A 21,210-nucleotide genomic window follows, 5' to 3' on the forward strand; every position below is an offset into this window, starting at 1 on the left:
TGTTAGTAAATGTAAATGTTCCCTTAGCCTTGTCATTGTGAGCATAATAACGTGAAGCTAGCAGCTTCAGTGAACCATTAACATGGCTGTAGACTCATAGTCTTCTTTCTGTAGGTTTAGGTAAATTTGTCTACCACTTAGACTGACATTTCAACCATTTATCTGTTACGTGTAGTTATGTATTTCACATTTTCGACTAACTTTCAAATTAGTTTTCAAAATGTCTCAATCAAAGCACGTTACAACTGAGCCAGGTTGATGAGCTTTTGACCAAGGTTTCTATTTGGATGGAGTACAGTCCGTAGCATTAAAGATATGATGAGTTCTCTAAAGCTCTTTTGAAGCGAAAGAAAGGCAATTTTGGAGACGGACAGGACAGAGAATGAAAGGCAGTATGTGCGGCCAGTTTCATAGATGGATCAGGACCATCTGCTTGAAATGGTTGTTGGATCTTCCTTACAGACACACACTTGGAGCACACTCATGTTCCTGTCATAAGTGTGTGGCTTCACCCATTAGCACACAAAACCAGAGCACTTATGCATGTATGAGAGCTGGAATCTCACCACGCAAGTAGCTGTATACAGGTCTTTGCCTTTTGGCCTTCTTTGTCCTCTTGGCCTCCACTTCAAGCAGAGGTCCAAACACACATACACACACACCTGATGGTGCATACACACAGTATAAACATTTACTTGAAATCCCACTGAAACCTTTAAACCTTTCCAAAGCCTTTAACTCTGAAGTCTTTTGGCCTCAACTCTTTAAGCAGAAAGTTTGAGCCAATTCCTACAACCCTCTCACATCTCAAGTATCAATATATTCCTGATTCAAGTGCGACCTCAGTCCAAGCCAGTGGCACACACACACACACACACACACACACACACACACACACGCACACACACACACACACACACACACACACACACACACACACACACACACACACACACACATATAAACAAACGGCAAAGCCTCTCTTTTCCCCCAAGGCATCCAAAACCACTTCTCTGAATAATTCACAGAGCCTGCTTTGTTCATCGATCTCTCTCGCTCCAGCCCTCACTCACACAGACACATCTTTCACTTAACGCATAGGGCCAGGAGCAGCATAATTGGCTGCTTCATCACAATTCACCACCGTGGTGGATTTAGCCTTTTTCCCTAGCTTCTATCTTCAGCAGGTTGGAGATACCAGCCTTTTGTTACTGTCGGTTGTGGTCAGAGTTGCTGCTCACTCTCTCAGATAATCATTATAAAAGGAGTCCACAGAGCTCCAAATTTGCCAATTGAAGTTTAATCAAAAATTTCTCATAAAAACGTCTTCATAACTCCACCATGTGCTCTCTAAAAGCTGTTATTGTCTCTCTAGAGTCAAAAGCAATTATTAGGATTTATTTTCAGCCCGCTTTAATAATTTAATCGATATCCCTTTACTCCAAACGCTTCAAGCTCTTTCGATATTTAGCACAGAAGTTATAGCTCATAATCATCCTGCTGTTCTTTTGAAGATATTCTTGAACATTCTCTGGCCCGCACCCTAAATGATGCATTCACTGGCTTTCATCTCCCTTGTGCGTCTGCTCGCTGTCCCTTTCTCACAACATTCCCCCTTTACATTCATCATACTGTAAAACCAGCATTATTACCCATAATGCATGGTCGGGGACTTTTTTCTTAGCTGTAAGATTTTTGCTTTCATCATTTTGCATCAGACGCTGACCTTTGACACTGCAGAAAAAATGTTGATTCAATGTCTTTGTGTGACTGTGAGTTTGTCTGGATTATGCAATGCAACTGTATGTGGCACACCTCTGTCATTTGAATAGCAGTGAGGTGACAGTTATTTCCGTACTTAATTCTTAACATTAAACATTTAATAGAGAAATGCAGAAAATAAATTTGATAGTAATAACAGACGAGTGACAGGTCCACTGGGACACTCTGCAGACTGTGGTCTCATCTTTCATGGTGAATAATAAAAAAGCACACATACACATATTTCCTTATTTTTTCAGCCATGACAACAGAAATAAACCACATCTTTCACTTGAACAAGTCTTTAAGCTCATCCTCCTTCAGCTATGCTGCAATTGACAAAATGAATGAGATCAGTATTTAGGTTTCTCTTTTAATGCAGATACTACCTTTAATTATATGTTTAAGTTATCTGGTGGGAAATATTCCATAATGTGCCTTTATGTGTAGCCCAATCCTTTCATATAACATCTTAAAGATTTATATGTACCACAAGGCAACAGTGGAATACATTTCCTTATTTGTTTCAAACAAAAATCTATCCAGCAATTTAAATTTCAGAGATGGAAGTGACAATCTTTTAGAGGGAAGACTAATCAAAGAGACCTGAGGAGCTTTGTTAATTTGAGTTTTGGCTGCACATTTCCAAAATTTTGAAATATAAAATACGTCCTTTGTTCTGTGAGACCTTTTGCATAAAGAGGAGGTGATCTGTCTCATTCCATATCTAGGGGGATAGATGTAATCTACGAAGAATCTTTTACTGAGTATCACTTGGTTGCTTGCATGTAAAGACTGTGCTCACAATGTCAGCAGCCAGCCTGTCAAATCCTTCTCCCTCATTTGCATTTAGAATTCTGGTGGATTTTGTGGAGTAAATTAAGTAAAAGGAAAATATATATCCAAATAGAAAAAGAAGATTACACTAATTTTGGGATGTGTTACATTATCCCCAATGAAATATGGAACAAAGGTAAGAACATAATCAAATGTTTAGTCAAGTGTTAAAGGATTATTATTATTCTTTTTTTCAGGAGATCTTTGTCTTCTATTACCAGAATTAGTCTTAGCGCAACTGTGTTTGCTTATCCATGTGTGATGAGTTTTCAGCACTTGTTGTTGTCATCCTAATTCTGTTTTGCGATGTATTGTAATTACTATAATACAACAATAAAAATGCATGAGATTGTAGCACGGTTGCAGGGGATAATCCTGTTCTTTGATGCATGTGTTGTACTGTATGAGTGAATCCAATGAATAGGATATCATTTAAGTGTCATGCACTGCATTTGAATAACTCGAATGCAAAGAGTGATATTTTCAATCTTTATTCAGTCCAGTTAGTCTCAACAGACCCTGTCACCATACCGATCCTTTCCACCCAGAAATGATAAAGAAACCAGAGAAAACCAGAAACAAACAAATTGTGGACAGTGAGAGCTTTTCTGCAAAATTTGGCATATGTATATTGCATTGTTACAGTTTTACAAACAAATGTACAACAAAAACATCCTAAATAGACTCTTATTGTGAGACAGTGAGGGGCCAGCTTGCATGGGTTTTTTTTTTTTTTCTCTTTTTCTCATGTGCCCATAGGGAGGGGTAGGAGCCCTTACGAGGAGTACTCATACTCCTCTGCGCTGCGGCGGCCGAAATCCATCCAGCCCAAGTAGTCCCTGTCTGCTATCCGGTGGTTGGCACTCAGCGCACTGCCTCTGTTGTTCACCGCAGAGTTTCTACGCACAGAACCTGGGAGGAGAGGAGACATGGAGAGAGGAGATCGATGGTGTGCACGGAGGGGAGTGAGGAGGAGCGATGGAGGTGATAGAAAGAGTGGGTGGAAGAGAGACAAAGTGGGAGGAGGATTAGTATTCTTCATAGAAACATGGTCCCATTTTTTTTTGCATGGCGAAAAAAAAAAAGTTTAAAATGCCACTGCTTTGATTTTGCGAGTAAATATGCTGCAATAACAGAGAATTAGACTTGAATTCGATTTTGTGATCCTGTGAAGTACTATAACGGAGCTGAGATGATTCATTTAGTGTTTTTTAATAACTAAAACATCACAGACTTATTGGAAATGTTATTTTCCAATGAAATCTAGCAGCTTTTGGATGAGGCAGGACACAAATGATGCACTCACAAACCAAGCACTTAATAGTCTCCCTGCGGTTAAATATATTTGCAGTGATGTACACTTTTAATATAAAAAAGTTATTCACTTTTATAACTTTTTCTGGGTTGAATTTTATGCCCTCGAATGGCATGTGAGCAATTAGTTGAATTCATTTTACCATTTTATACTTCTTTTTTTTTAAATGCAAATGGTGTTTTTGCTTTCCAGAGCTAACCGAATCAACATCTTGACTCTTTACAGCCAATGATAACAATGTTTGGGCTTCAAAATTCCTCTTATTAAGGTTTGACACAGTGACTTGTATGCTGGAAGGCTTGTTTGCTTGTGATCATTTTAATTGCCCAGTAGTGGTTCCATCCTCTCTTTGTGTTATCTCTCTCTCTCTCTCTCTCTCTCTCTCTCTCTCTCTCTCCCTCTCCTCTCTCTCTCTCTCTCTCTCTCTCTCTCTCTCTCTCTCTCTCTCTCTCTCTCTCTCTCCCTCTCCCTCTCTCTCTCTCTCTCCCTCTCCCTCTCTCTCTCTAACAGCTGGACCTCAGGGTGACAACGTACTATTAGCCTCTCTTCCTTTGTGCACTCATGCATATATATATTTCCCAATGTGTAAGTTTGTGAGTCCATTCCTTTGAAAGGATCATTGGACCCTAATTTATTTTCCCTATCACCACACACACACACACACACACACACACACACACACACACACACACACACACACACACACACACACACACACACACACACACATTGTGAACTCCAATCTTGTCACACACAAAAAAAACCTCTCTGAATCTCTGGTTTCTGAAGTCCAGTGAAGCAAGATTTTTATCCATTTGGTTAGATATGGAGATGCTGTTTTCACTCTGCCCACATCCTCCTACGCAAGACACACACAGACACACACACACACACGAATACACACACACATACACATACACACACACATGTTTCAGTTCCCTGGTGTGCCGAGAAGATTGGCTGCAGAAGGCTCGACAATGACACCTCCTACACTGAAACATGCAAGTGAACAGCGAGCAGACGCCCACAAACACACGCGCTCGTACCCTAGGATATTACATATTAATTTCAGTTTGCCCTTTGACATTGTATAGACTTCACTGTCTGAATGAAGAGTTCCAGAGTCTGTTTTTCTCTTCGCAAATTATCACAGAAGTATAATTCTGATGCCTGCATATCTGTGTGTGTGTGTGTGTGTGTGTGTGTGTGTGTGTGTGTGTGTGTGCGTGTGAATGTCTAAATGTCTGATGAAACATAGACTAAAATGATTGCTGTGAAAAATTAAACACACAATTTCAATTATTTTCTCAGTGGTCCACTTCCAGTCTGTTGGCAGTGAACAAATAATGAAAATAATTAGTTGTGATTTGTAAATCACCCACTGAAGATGCAGAAAACATCTCTTCAGAGCATTTTATGTATTATTGAACGGACATTGAAACATTTTGCTCTCTGAACGCGTGCATAAAGTTTCCAGCAATTGAGATTTAATATATGTGGACACATGGGGAGTCGAGGAAGCCAGATAATTCAAATCTAAACAGTGTGTATGTGTGTTGTATAGTATACTATATAAAAGCCAGGATATTCTCCAGTCCTGTCACACCACCAGAGAGATCACGAGGAGCTATGACAGGATTGAGGCTTGTTTTCTTGGCGTAGCAGGGGGAAAAATATTAAGCAAATGGCAGTCAAACAAAGAGAAAAAAAGTGAAGACAGTATGGCGGGAATGGCCGGAAGGCACGCTAATATGCGCTCTTTCAAACCACAAAAGCTTTTCAGAGCCACTAATTCATTTTACAAAGCTGGCTGTGCGCTGAATCCAGTAATTAGCAGGATTGAGGGGAGGAGAAAGGCAGGGAAAAGCACTTGTCTCTGTAAATGAACCAATGTTGCACTGATAATATTAATTCAATAACAATAATGTCATACGTTGTACTTATATACTCACACACACACAAACACACAACACACACACAATATTCCTCAAGAACACAGATGGATCAAGGGTGACACCTGTACCATAACATATCATACAAGCCCAAAACACATACAAACTAATAGTAGAGACACACACACACACACACACACACACATATACACCTACACACACCTTTCCTGGATGAGATAAGTCTTGCCAGCAGCTCACTGAGGTTGGCCCGGGAGTCTGCATCCTCCTCAGCCGGAGGAAGAGCTTTCATCTGGGGTGCAGAGCGGCTGTGTCGAAGGTGGGGCTCCCCCAGGGTGTGGGTGTCAGCCTCAAGGCGAACTGCTCAACACAGACAAACAGAGACACAGGCAGGCAGATGTCAGATATGTAAAAAACTCACTGTTCTATTAATGAATGTTTGGGGCTTGTGCTCGCCTGCGGTGACAAACTCATACCTTCAGAGGCAGCCGAGACGGAGCGCTGGCCCTCATCTAGGGGCTGAGAAGAGAAGGGGAGCCCCAAACAGCTCGTGCACAGGACTGCCAGCACGACACACACACACAGCCCTGCAGTCATCTGAAACATAGAGAAGGAGAGACGGAGAGAGAGAGAAAGGGGGGAGCATACAAGGAAAGTTTAATGAGGAGAAATCTGAGATCCAGTCCAGTGTGAGCTTACAACAGGCGCCCTCCTCTCCTGACTGAACAGTCTTCTTCCACACTGAAAAACTACAACCGAGACCGTTTGCCATCTGCCAAATGAATCAGAGCAGCATATTCACACTGTCATTGCGGGTCACAGCACGCAGCTTAACAGTTTTGGTCACTGTGGACTGTTTGATCTTGATATCCCGAGCGCAATATCAGCAGATCAAATTGACCCGTTTGTCAAAGATGAAAGAATTTTTTCATTTCCAGTTTGCTTTCAAGAAACATCTCTGGAAATTCATTCATTCAATACAATGGAAGCAAATGAATCAATTCTAATCTCACTTCTAAATTATCAATAATATTAAAACAAAATATACTGCATCAAAAATAATAATATTCAATATAAGATTGCCACAAATTGCGTTAATTCTGTCCTCCACCCATTTTACCAACATTTCTCTCATAAGAATAGCTTCAATATTATCATAGGTTTAAAATAAAAAACAACTCATAAAACACTCTGTAATATGATAAAACATGAAAAAAGTGGTTTCCTTACCTTTAGAGAAGAGATTCAGCGTGTTACAAGAGTGTGTGAGAGTGAGGAGAGCACTTCTCTGTTGAGTGGGAAGGATGCCCCTTTTATACTCCCCGCTCAGCACCCTGTCAATGTGTGTGTGTGTGTCTGTGTGTGTGTGTGTGTGTGTGTGTGAGTGTACATCCTGTGTATTTATTCCTCTGTGTGTTTGCAAGTCTAATGTGAGTATTTGTTACAACCTCATCAATTCAATAGTCTGATTGAGTTTTACTGTCTGTTTGCTTATCATAAAATTCAACATCATGAGCTTTGCCTTGTTTGCATCATCTCTTTGCATCATCACTGCATTGTATGTATGTGCACATAATAGTGAATCATCTGGATCAAAAGTAGATTATTATCATAGATTAAATTATTGAAAAGTTCTTTACTTTTACTGGAAATTGGCATATTTTTATTTAGTATACTGATAAAAATAATCCACTTTTTAGCTGATGTCATGTGGAGGATGGGCTTGTGTGGGTGTGTGGGTGGGTGGTTGATTGGGAGGGGGTGGCTGTGCAGTCAGGCAAGCATTGGCTGTATTTGTACATACCCACACATGTATTAAATGTCAGTGGATGTTCACACTTTCAGAATCTTCAGTTTTGTTCATTTAACAAGTGACTGAGCTTGAACTGAGACATCTCTCTCTCTCTCTCTCTCTCTCTCTCTCTCTCTCTCTCTCTCTCTCTCTCCCTCTCTCTCTCTCTTGCTCGCTCGCTCTCAGCCACAGGATTAACCTGGCCCATCAATCATTGCAGGTGTAGCAAATCAGCCTGAGTCAATAGTTATTGATCAGCTGTTGTAAGTTAATGTTTTTTATTAATGAAGCAGACAGCCTGCTGATGCATGACAGGATTAGCCCTCTGTCTCAGCCCCGCAGCTGCTTTTACCTGCTGAGATAATGTGGACGAGAGAACAGGGCATCAGCGAGGCAGTTAATTAAGGTTAACATCCACTAGGGAATAACAGAGGATGAATACAGACATCTTTTTATTGCTGTAGTCTAATGAGGAGAGATAAATGAGTGACAGAATGGAGGAGTGTGAAGCTGTTCTCTCTTCAGTGAGCCTCCGATTATGTATATATATATATATATATATATATATATATATATATATATATATATATACACATACACACACACATCCCAGTGCTCCTGGAGAGCTTACATCCAATGAAATATGGATCAAGTGCTAGATAAATATAAGTAATAAGTACGAGTGTACGTGAAGTGCTTGCATTAAAATCAGTAACTGTTCCCCAGACAATTGAGTTCAAATGGTGCCAGTGCAGTGTATTATAGATTGATGGCACAATCTATAATACAAAAGTTCAGCATAGGAACTCAAACTACACAATTTATATAGAAATGAATATTTGTTTAAAAAAAAAAGAATCATGCAAAATGCCCTGTTATATTTGTAGCCCAAACTGTAAAGCTGCACTGCATTAACTTTTGTTCCCTTCACCACCTACACAGCAGTCTTCTGCTGAGCATTTTAGTATCTTTCAGCTCACTGTTTTGTTTTTTTGGCCCACAACTTTAATGTTTTGGCTCACTCTAACCACCCTCATCATCATCAACCTGGTTTCAGGCAGCAACAGCTAGCTTCTTTAAAAAAAAAACCTAGAAACCCTATGTAAAGAGATAAAAACTGGTGAGTATAATGGAACAGAGTCAGGAGCAAAAGGAAGGCAAACATTGTCACAAATTGCACAGCAGGTGGACCCAAATGCAGAGACTGCAGGCTGATAGAGGCTGAAAAAAGTACTTTTTGTCTGGGCTGAGAAGCACAAAAGGTAGCAGGACAAGACTCGAACAAACCAGGGTAAACTGAACCAAAACAGGATGAGAATTAACCCATGAAAACCAACACAGGGGCAAATCAACAAAGGTAGTAAAAATAACCACACACATAAGGAGAAAAAGAAGTAAAACACAACAGAAACTACAGATAGGATGTGACAGAAAACTGGACCTACACACCTGAATGACCTAAATGAACGCTAATGTTGCTTTGTGTCAGCTAGATTAAATGTGTTATTTCAGGTTTAAACAGATGAGCATATCTAATTCACTTCATCAAAAACACAGATTAGACCTTTAATCAGTATGTTTGTGATGTAAAAATACACATTATGTTAATACATGTGAAAAATAAAATACACATGTATTATTCATAATAATTAAAAGTGAGTTAAGACAAAAGTATCTCAACAGTTTCTCCTGCAAGTCATGTTCACATGCATTTATTTTGCATTATTGGGAAAAGGTTAAAACCCCCCAATCTGACATCTTTCTACATATTTGTAAATGTAAAGTCCATATTGAATTTTAGCTGCAAAATGTTCACTGAATGATTTTAAATTTTTTTTTGGGCTTTTTTGCCTTTTTTAATGTTCAGGACAGTGTAGAGAGACAGGAAACAGGTGGCAGAGAGAGGGGGAATGACACGCAGGATAAGACCGCTCGGATCGGGATTCGAACCGGGGTCGCCTGCAACGAGGACTATAGCCTCAACACATGGGACGGGTGCTCTACCCGCTGAGCTATGCTCAACCCCGAATAATTTTAAATTGATTTCAAATGAACACCAGATTGCCATTAATGTAGGTTGGATGAGTCCTATAATGCACCTTTTCTTTCCACCACACCACATGAACATCACACTACTTTCTGCACTGCCATTGAATATTCCCATTTCAGTATAAATCTCTATGAAGCACAGTTGCATGAATCTTAACAGACAGAGCTGCACAGATGCCGTTCTGATTTAAAATATGAACTCTTCTCTGCTAATGGGACATGACATACTGAAACTGAAATCCACATTTTTGGAGTTTGGATTCATTGTTCTATCTTTGTAATAGAGTAGAGTAAAATGTGTGCCTGTTGTGTTCTGTTTACTCACAGTCACATAATAAGATTTTCCAGTATTGAAAATCCTCAAAATTTAATTTGACCCCCCCTCTAGCTACCATATTCAAAGCTGCCTGGCTAACTTTGGACCAGGACTCCCAGCTGTCACCCAGGAGTGATGAGTCTCTCTCGATCACATCAGCTCACAATGGCTTTTTCTTCTTTTTTTAAAAAACTTTCACATTCATCATTTTTTCTTGAGCCTGCCTGTCTTTCTTGCACATTGAGGATGCTGTAACGTTTTCTCCAGGCACCATCAGAAGGCATGAGTGTAGGAGGTGAGGCCACGGCCGTTCAAATTAGAATTAATTAACCATGTGGTGTGGGAGGCGTGCATGTGTGTGAAACATGTGTGTGTGTGTGAGTTTTACTTGAGTTATATACTTTTGGTTTGCTCCTCTTGTATGTGTGTGTGTGTGTGTGTGTGTGTGTGTGTGTGTGTGTGTGTGTGTGTGTGCGTGCGTGCGTGCGTGCATACGTGCATGTGTGTGTGTGTGTGTGTGTGTGTGCGCGCAGCCTCCAGGCAACCTGTTGAATATGATTATTCTCTCACCTCTCTGTGTAGGCGAGCAGAACTTTACCCTCCTGTGAGCGCATGCAACACACATCTGGACTGATTGGTTGAGTTTAAATGTTTGTTAAAGTGTCTTAAGTGTCAACACAGCGGAAGCATAAAAATCCAAACTGAAAACCACAATTATAGGAACAGACAGCGAGAGACCCCTTGCCGAGGGCATACGCTTCAGCTTTGGTATACAGTTAGTAAACATGCTAAATAATGCATAGGTCAATTAATGCATCTGTCTCAGTGGCATACTCACACACAAATGTGCACTCAGAACAACCTCTGAGGACTGTTTTGACCAAAAGGCTATGCTCCTTCACATATTTCAGTAACCCAATGGTTTTACTTTTTAAATCAATTGAACTGTTCATGACATGTTCCAGTGGGCTCTGCTTCAATTTCAACCTCAGCAGGAGCGTCATGTCATCAGGAACATTACATACTGTACACTCATTTCTTAATATCTATAACAAATATCTGTGTGTGTGTGCGTGTGTGTGTGTGTGTTCTGTTATAGACTACTTTTGGGGCAAATTTCAGACTTAGCTGATTTTTGGGTCAGTATGTTGAGGCTACAGTCCTCGCTGCAGGCGACCCCGGTTCGAATCCTGCGAGCGGTCCTAAAAGTTGTACTAATAGAAGCTTGGATATTCAGTTTTTTTCTGTTAGGTACGTTTTGTTTTAATAGTTTTAAGCCTGTTTTTCATGATTAGCATGATTAGTATTAGCAAACCAATGGGTGACATCATGGTGACTACATCCATAATTTTTTTTACAGTCTATGATTCATAATTGCATTCTTGTATGTAGAGCAGTTGCCATGCAGCACAGAGTTCACATGATGTCACACAGATCTTCAGATCAGGACCAGCCGCTGTACGTGACCCTCTTCCTGCAAAGCCTTAAAGCAGGACCCTCAAGTGCTGAGCGGCTTCAATGCAACACCACCACTGCTGCACAGTCACGCACTCGGACACGCACGTGCAAATACATTCGCTCTTATACGATTGAAGCACACACACGCTTGTTATTGATTCATGCCAACATGTGCGCGGTGCTGGTGTTGTGAGGATGCAGAGGTGGTCCAGCAGCACTCAAGTCCCAATGTATTCAGTTTCAAGTGCAATGTGAATAAGACACCTGGACCCTCAGCTGCTTACATACGCACACACACACACACACGTATGCATGGAAACACACATACCTGGAAGGAAACAATGGATCCAGAAATTTCTAACCATACATCTGTGACTTGCTGCATGTTCAGGAATAATAAAAAGTGATTACACAGTATCTTTATGCGGATGTCTTTTCTCATCTTTCCTTTCCCCTCATCTTTAAATTACCATACCTGTAAACAAGCTTGCTTTTCAATTCCGCATAGCAAAATTAACTTGATTTTGTACAAGCCTCATGAATAAAATTTGAAATAAAGAGTGAAAAGTTATTAAAAATCTATATGTTTTTTGTCTTTGCTGGATGTGGAGGAGTCATTTCCACACATGAAGCTTTTCCATTTTCCTTCCCGGGCTTCAGGCGACTTCACTGTGCTGTGTGAATGAATCTCCCAGGAGATCAGACACCAGTATGGACAGGACAGGAAGACCTATTACACTGTGTGCTTCCCATCAATTGTTCTGACACACGGGTTGATGAGACCGCTGCAATGGGCCCATTATGATGGAAATGCTCACACATATTATCATGTGCAAATTGCTTAAAAACTTTTTGTGCTCGAGGTTTTCACCGTGTTACTCGTCTCATCACTTGTGACAGACATACAAATGCGCAAACTAGAGGATTAAATGTCGTAATAGAGCGACTATTTAATTCATCTGTGATTCCTTCCTCCGTCGTGTGCAAATTTGCCGAGAGAAATGAAATTGACCTCCGAAACAACATCAAGATCCTCTTTGTGTGCCTGTGAGCATTCAAGAATAAGACGCACCCGAGTTGAGTGTGGGGAGAAATGAGACGTGGGGGGCGGGGGAGTTGGGGGACGAGTGATGTGAATACCAGAAAAGGCAGAGAGAAATTAAGGATGGCTCAGAAAAGAGAAGAGGCGATGGCTGGAGGGAAGAGGAGAGAGTCACTGGTCTTTGTAATCACTTAGTAATTAACAGCAAGCCAGAAACTTTAGCTCTGCTACAGTGGAAGGGTCTCAGGATGGTCAATACTACACTTTCCAGGTAGTGACTAGCAGTAATTAAAACATTGTCTCACCTGATTTCTAGGGGTTTTCTCTGCAGCCTGAGCTCCAGAAGGCTGCTGGGATTCAGAAACCTTATTCTCATTTGATCATACCTTGTCAGGTATCAGACTAGAGATAGTTTTAGTAAAGCAGTCACAGAAGTTCTGGTCAGATTAGATGGTGTCATGCTATCCAAGAAGCTCACACAAATTCCTTTTCATCAGATGGACAGCTTTAGAAATCCAATAGGGGAGAACAGGGTTGGTAGTCACACTTTTTACTTTCCTTTGAATTCCACATAAACCGTACACTGAATAGATTTCTTTTTAATTTGTAATTGAAGCCTAAAGTTTCAGGTAGAAATAGAGTGGTCTTACTCTCCTTCCACTGATTCTGTTCAAAAGATATGGGCCATCAAATATGTCAGTCAGACAGAGAGAGTGGATGTAGAGTGGATGCCAAGATGAAAAGAATGACAACTTTTTCGTGAAGAATGTTAAGTTAAGGCCTGATCCGTCCGAAAATCATAATGAATGCTCTGACACGGCGCCATCAACCTCCCAGGTTATGTCGAGCCCTAGTCAGGAGACGGATAATGAGCCACATACGATCGACTCCGAGCCACAGCCCGCCGAAATTAAAAGGAGGAAATTGTATACTTTTCGAAGAGAGTGGCTTGACCAGTTTCCCTGGCTAAGATACTACAGTAAAACCGATAATAAGATACACTGCATTTACTGTAAAGAGTGTGGGAAGACCATGGCCGGCAATAGTGCATTTGTGACTGGTTCTAATACATTTCGGATTGAAACTCTGAAAAAGGGTGCACCTAACTTTTGTGGTGGTGCACCAGTGCAACCCGTGACAAAAGTTAGTCTAGAGCCCTGTAGTCACACACTATGGGGTTGGTTGTCTCTGTGTTATTGAAATGGGGAAAAAATAAAAAATGCAATCTTAAAAAAATATTTAATAAAATAATATTAATATTGAAATACAACAACTTAACACATCTCCTGCACCAAGAGAACATAAACAGGAAACATCATTTCTATAAGTGCATTTTTTGTCTTTATGTAACAATATTGTGCATGTTCATCTCTCTGACTGTCCTGAGTTTTACATCTGGAGGATGCTGGCTCTTGTTTGTCTTCCTGATAAATTTCATGCTCATTTTGCTGTCTAAAAAGAAAGAAAGAACTAGATATATCACACCATATACACTACCGTTCAAAAGTTTGGGGTCACATTGAAATGTTCTTATTTTTGAAGGAAAAGCACTGTACTTTTCAATGAAGATAACTTTAAACTAGTCTTAACTTTAAAGAAATACACTCTATACATTGCTAATGTGGTAAATGACTATTCTAGCTGCAAATGTCTGGTCTACATAGGTGTATAGAGGCCCATTTCCAGCAACTATCACTCCAGTGTTCTAATGGTACAATGTGTTTGCTCATTGGCTCAGAAGGCTAATTGATGATTAGAAAACCCTTGTGCAATCATGTTCACACATCTAAAAACAGTTTAGCTCGTTACAGAAGCTACAAAACTGACCTTCCTTTGAGCAGATTGAGTTTCTGGAGCATCACATTTGTGGGGTCAATTAAACGCTCAAAATGGCCAGAAAAAGAGAACTTTCATCTGAAACTCGACAGTCTATTCTTGTTCTTAGAAATGAAGGCTATTCTATGCGAGAAATTGCTAAGAAATTGAAGATTTCCTACAACGGTGTGTACTACTCCCTTCAGAGGACAGCACAAACAGGCTCTAACTAGAGTAGAAAAAGAAGTGGGAGGCCAAGTTGCACAACTGAGCAAGAAGATAAGTACATTAGAGTCTCCAGTTTGAGAAACAGACGCCTCACAGGTCCCCAACTGGCATCTTCATTAAATAGTACCCGCAAAACACCAGTGTCAACATCTACAGTGAAGAGGTGGCTGCGGGATTCTGGGCTTCAGGGCAGAGTGGCAAAGAAAAAGCCATATCTGAGACTGGCCAATAAAAGAAAAAGATTAAGATGGGCAAAAGAACACAAACATTGGACAGAGGAAGACTGGAAAAAAGTGTTGTGGATGGATGAATCCAAGTTTGAGGTGTTTGGATCACAAAGAAGAACGTTTGTGAGACGCAGAACAAATGAAAAGATGCTGGAAGAATGCCTGACGCCATCTGTTAAGCATGGTGGAGGTAATGTGATGGTCTGGGGTTGCTTTGGTGCTGGTAAGGTGGGAGATTTGTACAGGGTAAAAGGGATTCTGAATAAGGAAGGCTATCACTCCATTTTGCAACGCCATGCCATACCCAGTGGACAGCGCTTGATTGGAGCCAATTTCATCCTACAACAGGACAATGACCCTAAACACACCTCCAAATTGTGCAAGAACTATTTCGAGCAGAAGCAGGCAGCTGGTATTCTATCGGTAATGGAGTGGCCAGCGCAGTCACCAGATCTGAACCCCATTGAGCTGTTGTGGGAGCAGCTTGACCGTATGGTACGCAAGAAGTGCCCATCCAACCAATCCAACTTGTGGGAGCTGCTTCTGGAAGCGTGGGGTGCAATTTCTCCAGATTACTTCAACAAATTAACAGCTAGAATGCCAAAGGTCTGCAATGCTGTAATTGCTGAAAATGGAGGATTCTTTGACGAAAGCAACGTTTGATGTAAAAAAAATCTTATTTCAAATACAAATCATTATTTCTAACCTTGTCAATGTCTTGACTCTATTTTCTATTCATTTCACAACGTATGGTGGTGAATAAGTGTGACTTTTCATGGAAAACACAAAATTGTTTGGGTGACCCCAAACTTTTGAACGGTACATGTGACAACCAACCTTAGAGAGAATGTGACAAGCATCTCCAACTGGGATTTTTTGCTACCAGCAAACCTAACAACCACATGTTTTGGCGTAGCTAAGAAAACCTAGCTACCTACCTAGCTATCGCTCTCTCTTCACACTTTTTAATGCTAATGATTATTTTATTAGAAACTCATTGTGTAAAAGCTTAGAAGAGGAACACTGACGAGTTGGATATTTACATTTTCACATGAAAAACACTAAAGGTCCTCTCACCTCAATGTAAAGTGGTTTACTCCAGAAATGGTCTCTGAAGTAACATCTTACCTAAATTCTGAAACTTTCAGTACCAACACTTTTTAACAGCACCCTCTAGGGATCTGATGAATGTGACAACCAACCCTGTTCTCCCCTACTGGGTTCAAAAACAATCCTAAAATCTAAATCCTGTCAAAATGTCAGTCAACCATCAATAAAGTCAAATTATATAAATAACAGTAAAATATTCCACCCACACTTTTCAAGCATGTTCACATTACATGGCATGTACTTTGTAATCAGTACTTAATATACAGTATAGCTGGAGGACTAATTAAAAGAAAAACCTACAGTACATGAAACTTGTTAGTAAGGCACTGGGTCACCCAGAGCTGCCAAAGCAGCTTCATTACTCAAGTTTTTAAACGATATATCCCCTCATTTAGAACATCTGGGTATCCAGGTCAAGATGTGCAGTTTCCACCACGATTGTCAAACCATTTACTACTATTTATGGCTTCCCACCAGACCTAAATGCATATAAATTACATTCATATACTGTACACTTACTTGGAAAATACAACTTGTAAATACATTTTAAAGAAAAAATAATGCTGACTAGTTTATGTTTTGTTTTTTGGGTTTTGTTTTTTACATAATTAGTCAATTTTATGTAAATTATATATGTCAATTTACAACATGTTGATATTGACTGTATGCAATGTATGATAACACACATATTTTTTATCCTACAACATCTGCTCTTGCCATACAGGTTATACTTAATTAAACTAACAAGTATAGTACCAGTTTCTTGTTTCTGCTAGACATACTGTACCTCACCGTCTTGGATGCAGGCCCAACTGTTTTGCTGTGATCTGTGCCCACCAGCAATATGATTTCTGGATACACTACTGCGCCTTGTACGCCCACAATCCACCCTGACCTCCTCCCCAGTGACAAGCAGTCTAACACTCCCTTCACTAGCTAAAATACTGTCTGAGAACATCAGGTAGCAATTACATTTGGAAAAACAAATATTACATCAAGGTAATTTTGCAGAGATTGGCCTGCACTAAGTCACCGTTATTAACTGAAACACTAGCAGCCAGTTGAACAGTCTTTGTGACTGAAGCTCATGTGTGCCCCAACAATGTACCTCCTTTTACAAGTCCCATATATGCCTTCCTCTTAGCATCTTCATGTAAAATAAAAGAAGACTGGGGCCACACTCTGTTTTAATAATGTGTCATGTCACAGAGTATTCACACTCATTTAGATAGGTTTTCCTGTGATTTGCCACCCATCTGTATGTCAAAGTATATCAGCTTAGTTGAGCACTTGACCATATAACCTGTTATCTCAGATCTGAGGCGGGTGTCAGTGTTGATGCTCGAGCTAAGGTTCCCATACAGTCAAAGGATAATGGTGAGAAAAAGGGAAAGTGGTTCTGAGATGGTGGGGGTGGTGGGAGGATTGCAGCCTGAGGCAGCTTTTACACTAAAGCACATAACATGACAGCAGGTAATATTAATTTGACAGTATTTGTTATTTTATTGTCTTTTCACTGATTTTATGTTTATGTGTTTTCTAGATTGTAAAACCATTTCAGATAGTGCACATACTGGTCATTCTTACATAAACTCATAATATAAGGGCAAACATTAATAAACCATATCATTTAACTACAATTCAGCAATAAGGAATTATATTTGTATTAAACTCAAATATACTATACATACTGTAAACCCACACAAACCCAGCCAATAATATGAAGCAGGTACTTGAAGGTTAACTTAAAGTTTAAAGATTAAAGTCATTGAAGGTCGGGTTCACAATATTTCAAATCTGTAAAGCAACAGTCAGGTGCCAAAATGGACTCTGAAACGTGTTTTTATCGAACCATCTGCCCACTTAACTACCACGGGGTCAAGAGTCTTCAGTCGATGTGCCCCCCACCTTTGGCACTCCCTCCCACCAGAGTTTCACGATTCTAACTCTTTAGGTGGACTCTGTCTCCACCTTTAAATCCCGCCTGCAAACACACATATTCCGACATGTCATATACTGTCATATACATACATGGCTTATACTGTCTCATACTGGCTATGAAATCACATTCATGTCAAGTTCTACCCTGATGTTTATTTATTGTACTTTTGCACTAACTTAATATTCTAGGTCTCTGCTAATTCTTGATGTTTGATACAGTTGTTTGTTTTTCTATACATAAAATGCATCATAATTATTATTGTAATTATTATCATTAGTAGTAGTAGAAGTAGTGGTTGTAGTTGTAGTATTCATACTGACTATTAGAAGATTCCTTCATAATGCACTTAAAATGTAAGGGATAGGAGCTCAAATCTGCAAGCCTTCATCTTTGAAAAAATGTATTTAAAAGTTCATCTCAAGCTAATATGAAGCTTTAGATATCCAAATGACCCAAATCAAGTAGATTATAACATTACAGTCTTTTTAGTGCCAAAGTTCCTATTTTTGTTACTATACTTCCACCACAGCTCAACAGGTTAACTCTTTGTCTGAGGAAACACAAAGAAGGAATTTGATGCTAAATCTGGCAGATATCCATCTGATGTGACTCAGAGCGCTGAAGCCTCATATAAGCTGGGACACACTGTGGATTTTGACCTCCATCACATCCATTGAAAGCATATTTTGAAGGGAATCTTTTAATAGTATGAACAGGAGGAAAACAAAGTTCAAACAAACTTCATCCTCACCTTCTTTAATATAAAAATTCCTCTCAAATGGATATTAACGGTAGAAACTTAATGTGTTTTGGAGTCTTTTGGCTATAAAGCAAATAAACTAAAAGTATTGGTTTTTCTTCTGTGTAATTTTTGGTGCAGCAACACAGATTTTATATTTATATTTTCAGTGAGCAGCCAGTTTTTTTGCCCCTGGCTACATTCTTGCCAACAGCTTCTGCATGCCGTGATCTCAAGCATATTCTTTACTTGACTTGTTGTATAACACCAGCATTTTCTTATTTAGAAAAGTGTTTGCATCAGGGGACACAACCCCGGTAAAAGAAGCACTGTCTGTTGGTTTTTGTCCAAATAAATCTCTGCATCCCAGATATGTGTGTGTGCTTTTTATAAATAAGTATCTAAACCTTTTGGCCTGTAACTCACCAAAAAATATGCATTCTCCTCTGCAGTTTAATACCAGTAACCACCTTTTTACATGAAAAATAGCTCTGTGAATGATAGCAAGCCAATCGATACTTCTTTGACAGGCAGTTAAACATGACGTCCAACAAGGAGAGCTGAAGTTACGGCTGCTGTTTCAAACACATATTTTCCCCCAATTATGGACTCAGAGAGAGTAGCGACTTCTATCAGGACGTTATTCCCTCCACAACCACAGTGTCACTATAATAAATGATCTCCTTAGCCCCTCTGGGAAAGACAGATTCATTGTGGAAGTATGTTTACGTGCCAGTTGTATTTGCCTGGTATATGTTGTATGCTTGTGTATCTGTGTGTACGTGTGTGCACTTTTCTGCAGTCAGCAGCTATATCAAAGGTGTGTGAATATTTTGCATCCAATTAGCTTGATGAAGCTTCATTAAATCCTGGCACATTTCTAAACTCGGTGCAATTAAAAAGCTTTTGATGGAGGGGCAGCATTAGACACAAAGATGTGAAAGGCTTGTAGAAGAAGGAGAAGAAAAAAAGTCTCAGGTTTATCATTCAAGAAGGTTAATCTTCTTATCAGTGAAGAGCCACAGCCTTCTGCAAATGTGAGCAAAATATTTCCAACATGTAACAACAATGTGTGTGTTGATGTGTTTGCGTCACACAGTAGTCAGTGGCTGAGAGACAGAAAGGTCCACTGATATTAACCTTCTCACCTTGCGCATTGGCTCTGATATAAAAGCTGGGAAATATCACCTGTACGTGTGCCCACATGTCTATGCACAGGCATACATGGGTGGAGAAAGGTTTAAGAGGCTGTTAATTGTTGCTCCACTCCGGTGCTGTCTGTAGGAAAGCCATCTGTGTGCCTCCTCTGGCTCTTCTTGGTCTCTGTGCTGAATTATAAATGATCCTATGGTGTGTCACTGCCGACAGAGGAAAGTGGATATAGGTTACTCCCACTGAGCAAACACAGGCATCACACAGGGAAAAGCTATTCGTGACTACTTTATAGCCTCACTTTTACTTAGAAACCAGCTCTATTGCAAGAGCTGTGAAACAGTATTTTCCTTTTTATTCAACAAAGACATAAACAGATGATTCTCCTCTTCAAACGCCATTCTGAATCCCTTCAGCTGTAATCGGATCACAGTAAAAGAATATTAGAAGAGTGGAGAAGAGGCAATGGAGTCGCTTCATAGCTTAAATTACTCAAAAGGTTTTTTTTGTTGGAAAATTTTAAATGTTTTAGTCCATATAACAGAGTGTCTTTATTTTCCATATCCAGTGGCTGCTCACAACAGATACACACTCAGACACCATGGCTATATGTTGTTTGTTTTACATCACAGGACACAAAAATGTTGCATAATTTGCAGGTGGCATCTGCCAGGTGGCAAACTGGAGGCTAGGCTGTGTGCTGAGGGCCATGTCCTCGCGTCAAGATGAATAACCTGCTGTGATAAAGATGGAGAGACTCTTGTTTGGGTTTTTTGCTCACCAAGAAGAAACAGTTTTTGTCTTTTATTTCGTTGTCAAGAATAACAAATATGAATACAGCGAGAATGCCCACAGTTCACTGAAATCATGTAGGCAACCGTAGCTTATTATGTGCAGAATGAGGATTACATCTTGTTCTGTTACATCTTGTTCCACACCCCTAAACGCCTGTCAAGCTTCCTGTTCCTGCAAGGCACATATGCAGTTTTTAATAGTGCCAGTTTTAACACTGAAACAGCAAGTCCCTGACTTCAGACACATGGAGACAAAAAGCTTCTCATTTCTGGCCAAAATCAATAATGTTTTGATATCTGAAATGACACTGGCTAGCAAATTTTATCAACTGTAGCTTAATAACTAGCTAAGTTGCTAGCTAAGTAATTAAGCTAATGTTACCTCTATGAGTTAGTAGTAATTAGTTTACTGGGACGATGTACAGTGTTAATGTAAAAGTTACCTTTTGATGCACTGTAGCAGAGTTAGCTTATAGCTAATTTTCAATTCAATATAGCCCCTTCAGTAGGTTAAAACAGAGAATAGCACAATAACAATCTACAAACACACACACACACACACACACACACACACACACACACACACACACACACACACACACACACACACACACACACACACAAATAGATAGACACATAGAAAATACAATGCTACACATAATAGCACATTACATACAATGTAAAGTCACTGGTTACAGAGCTGAGAAGCTTTTAGCAGATTTA

At 39.9% G+C, this 21,210-nt stretch overlaps 1 protein-coding gene across 1 annotated transcript; it reads right to left on the minus strand.

Moving 5' to 3' along the window:
* Window positions 1–3,106: 3,106 nt before the first annotated feature.
* Window positions 3,107–6,420, minus strand: cckb (cholecystokinin b). Its single transcript, XM_053334399.1, has 3 exons — window positions 6,300–6,420; window positions 6,028–6,183; window positions 3,107–3,510 (listed from the first exon to the last, which is right to left on the minus strand). The coding sequence occupies exons 1-3, from the start codon at window positions 6,418–6,420 to the stop codon at window positions 3,374–3,376; spliced, it is 414 nt and encodes a 137-aa protein (XP_053190374.1). The 3' UTR covers window positions 3,107–3,373.
* Window positions 6,421–21,210: the final 14,790 nt, after the last annotated feature.

The sequence above is a fragment of the Scomber japonicus genome, chromosome 15 (genome assembly GCF_027409825.1).
Source record: "Scomber japonicus isolate fScoJap1 chromosome 15, fScoJap1.pri, whole genome shotgun sequence".
Lineage (NCBI taxonomy): Eukaryota > Metazoa > Chordata > Actinopteri > Scombriformes > Scombridae > Scomber > Scomber japonicus.